This window comes from Podarcis tiliguerta (assembly GCF_965153285.1).
Source record: "Podarcis tiliguerta genome assembly, chromosome: 13".
NCBI lineage: Eukaryota > Metazoa > Chordata > Lepidosauria > Squamata > Lacertidae > Podarcis > Podarcis tiliguerta.
This window is the reverse complement of record NC_139546.1, coordinates 29,859,162-29,862,652: the sequence shown is the minus strand read 5'-3', so window position 1 is coordinate 29,862,652 and position 3,491 is coordinate 29,859,162. Positions and strand designations below refer to the sequence as shown.

The 3,491-nt window shown below is 38.5% G+C and overlaps 1 protein-coding gene across 1 annotated transcript; it reads left to right on the top strand.

Annotated features, from left to right (window-relative positions):
* Positions 1–676: 676 nt before the first annotated feature.
* Positions 677–1,645, top strand: LOC310662161 (olfactory receptor 14A16-like; the record flags this gene model as incomplete). The annotated part of the gene is made up of 1 exon (XM_083408931.1): positions 677–1,645. The coding sequence occupies one exon, from the start codon at positions 677–679 to the stop codon at positions 1,643–1,645; it is 969 nt and encodes a 322-aa protein (XP_083265057.1).
* Between the last annotated feature and the right edge of the window lie 1,846 nt (positions 1,646–3,491).

The following is a 3,491-nucleotide window of genomic DNA, read 5'->3' as shown; positions in this document are numbered from 1 at the left end:
TGTACAAACCACTTTCAAAAAAGGTGAATTTTGCACTTTCATTATAGAGTTTACACGACATACTGAAGGCAGATATCTTCACCCTATTTCTTGACACCACAAATGCAAACATATTCACACACACACACATATCTTGGGTTACACCTCTTTTTCCAAACTGAAATTGTTTTAATTGATTTTAATATGGCATTTTTATAGTGTTATATAGTACCCTGGGACCTTAGATGATGAGGATGATGATGATGCATTTTCATGCAGTAGGTTAGCATCCTCATGAGTGGCTTAGAACAACACTTTCTCAGCTTCTGCCCATTGCCCATTCTGCTGCATTGTGAAGCAGCTGGAATTTCCGAGATATCGACATATTCTTCTCAAGGCTAAAGTAGTTATATAGAATTTTCTCCTCTGCCTCAAAGCTTATTATCCATTCAAATGCATATATGAAATCCACTTTGTTGTACTATGAGGAAAATGTTGCAGCGGCAACAGAATTATCACAGTTCTCCCTACATGAAGCACAAACTTGATGGTGGATTGCAGCACTGCCCAAAATATTGTTAATTATGAATTTAAATTATCTGCATACAAGCATTAAATAAAATGGAGAATCAGTTCTGATATTTGATGGGATTTTCTCTCACTCACAGGTAGCTCAAAATTTTGTGTGACATGCAAAATGAATAATCTCACTTTCACATCTGGATTTCTACTTCTAGAATTTTCTCAGATCCGAGAACTACAGATACTACACTTCCTTGTGTTCCTAGGACTATACTTGATAACGGTAATCGGGAATCTTTTGATCATCTTTGTAATAGCCCTTGACCATCACCTGCATACACCAATGTACTTTTTTCTCATGAACTTGGCCATTTCTGATATTGGCTCAGTTTCTGTCATTCAACCCAAATCCATGGTTAATTCAATCATGAATAACAGGCACATTTCTTATGGTGAATGTGTCTCTCAAGTTTTTTTCTTTGTTCTCTTTGGATGCGCTGATATTACTGTGTTAACCATAATGGCACATGACAGGTATGTTGCCATATGTAATCCACTGCAATATGAAGTAGTTATGAACAAAGGGGCCTGCATTCAGATGATTACCATTGCATGGATCACCAGTATTCTCTATGCTGTGCTACACACTGCAGGCACATTTTCCATTACGTTCTGTTCCAGTCGTGTTGATCAATTCTTCTGTGAAGTCGCAAAACTACTTAAATTATCTTGCTCTGATTTATACCTAGTTGAAGTTGGACTTCTTGTATTTAGCTGGATTTCTGTGTTTGGGTGCTTTGTCTTCATTATTGTAACTTATGCGTATATCATGACTGCAGTCCTCAAAATGACTTCTGAACAAGGACGGCATAAGGCCCTCTCCACCTGCCTGCCCCACCTCCTGGTTGTCTCTCTGCTTATGTTCACTGGACTTTTTGCCTACATTGGACCAGCTAGTAATAGCTCATCTGGGATGGATCTAGTCTTTGCTGTGATATATACAATACTTCCTCCTATGATGAATCCCTTCATCTACAGCATGAGAAACAAAGAGATCCAAACAGCATTGAAGAAGCTATTGAGCCTTAAACACTTTTGTGACACTGTTCCCAGATATATCCAGAAATCCTTGGGATTTCCTTGAACAGTCCTCCCCAGGCATTGAAAGTGTTGAGATCTGCGAAAGAATTCCCATCACTGGAGACAGATAAAATGTGGGGCCACAGGGGTGGTCTTCCATGTCTGCTAGTAGTTATCATGGTCGCTAAATATTATCTCTTTTAATTTATATTGATGTTTTTAAAATATATTCTATCTATTTGCTCTGTTTAGCTTTGCTTTTATGCTGGGGTGGTTTCTTTATTATTGATGATGTGTGCTTGTTTTAAATGATGCTGATGCTGGTTTATTTTAGCCGTATTGATGTATAGCCTGAGATCTCTGCGTTAAGCATAGATGTAAATATTTTGCCTCCCATGTTTAACTATGTTTGCTTGCACCATTTTATCTTTTCAGGACATATATGTGTAATCTCCCCGCATTCCATGCATGTTTTTTCTGGAGCCTTTAAGCAAGAAGGATTGTAGGATTAACTTCCTGTTTTTCTATTAATGTGTGATGTTGATGCCTGGTATTAATGGTGTATTTTTCTCAAAAGTCTTATGTGGGAACAGTTGAGGTAATGCCATTGCAATTCAAAACTGCAACAGCAAGTCAATCGACCATACCAGCTATATTGTACCAATATTTCTGCGAAATCCAAAACTACTAAAATTGTCTTGCTCTGCCTTGTTCCTATCTGAAGTTGGATTTCTTTTATTTAGCGCTATCATAACATTAGGGTGATTTATCTTCAGTGTTATAACTTCAGGGTGGATCTTAACTGCTGTCCCCAAAATCCATTCTGAACAGTGGAATACTATTATTATAGTATTAATATTAATATTAATTAATATTAATAATGGCACAAGGCCCTCTCCATTTGCCTGCTCCTCTGCCTTGTTTTCTCTGTACTCTTGTTCACTGGACTCTTTACCCATGCAGGACCTCCTGGCCATAGCTCATCTGATCTGGATCTTGTCTTTGCTGTGATATATACTAACTAGAAATAAATAAATGCACAGGATGGTTATTAGAAGTAAGAAGCTGCACAGAAATCCAAGTCAAATTGTGTGTGTGTGTTTATGGACATACTGATACAGAGTAATATTGTTGTAGGATTAAATGATTTGCTTTGAATATTTGGGTCCTCTTTAAGCCCATTATGTTGTATTTCCGTGAATGGACTCCGTAGGAGAAGGCACTGCAGTCCATTGAGTTGCCATAAAGAGACAGTGATTCATGCTTGCAGAAGGAGGCAGGAGGCTCCCCCTCTTCAGCTGAATGCCACATCATCCTAGTGGTAGGAAAACCATAGGCCAGAATAGGCTCTGGCCCAACCTTTTTATGACTGGCAGGCACCTTCCTGAAAGGTGATGGCAAGGGTCACGCCAAATCACCTCCAGGAGGCTCTGCCTGCAGCCAAAGCAGTGGTGAAGGAAGTTGCAAAGGTACAAGGGGGGAGGGAAGAAATAGGTGAGTGACAAGGGGCAGTGACAGGGTAGTGGTGGTTGTGGGGGCATGATACATACCGGCTCTTATTTTTCTTTAAGACCAAACCAAAAAAACACTTAATACAACAATGCTGTATCTTTTTCTCATGTTATATTGAAGTATTTTAATTAGTAAATAAAATGCAAAAGGCTAAGGTGGTTCAATGATTTTTCTCTGCAAGGGAAAACCAGTGCTCTGTCACAAAAGCCACCTTGTAGATATTTTTGTCATGTTCCTGAAAAGGAATAACAGTCAGCACTCAAGGAACTACCATCAAAAGAGTGTCACCTTGTGCTTATTGCAATCTTTCAAGTGCTTGAAAAATAATAATAATAAAAGATTCACCACCCTTTTCCATTTTGTGTTTCTTTTAAATTTTGAATTGGAAGATTAGACGG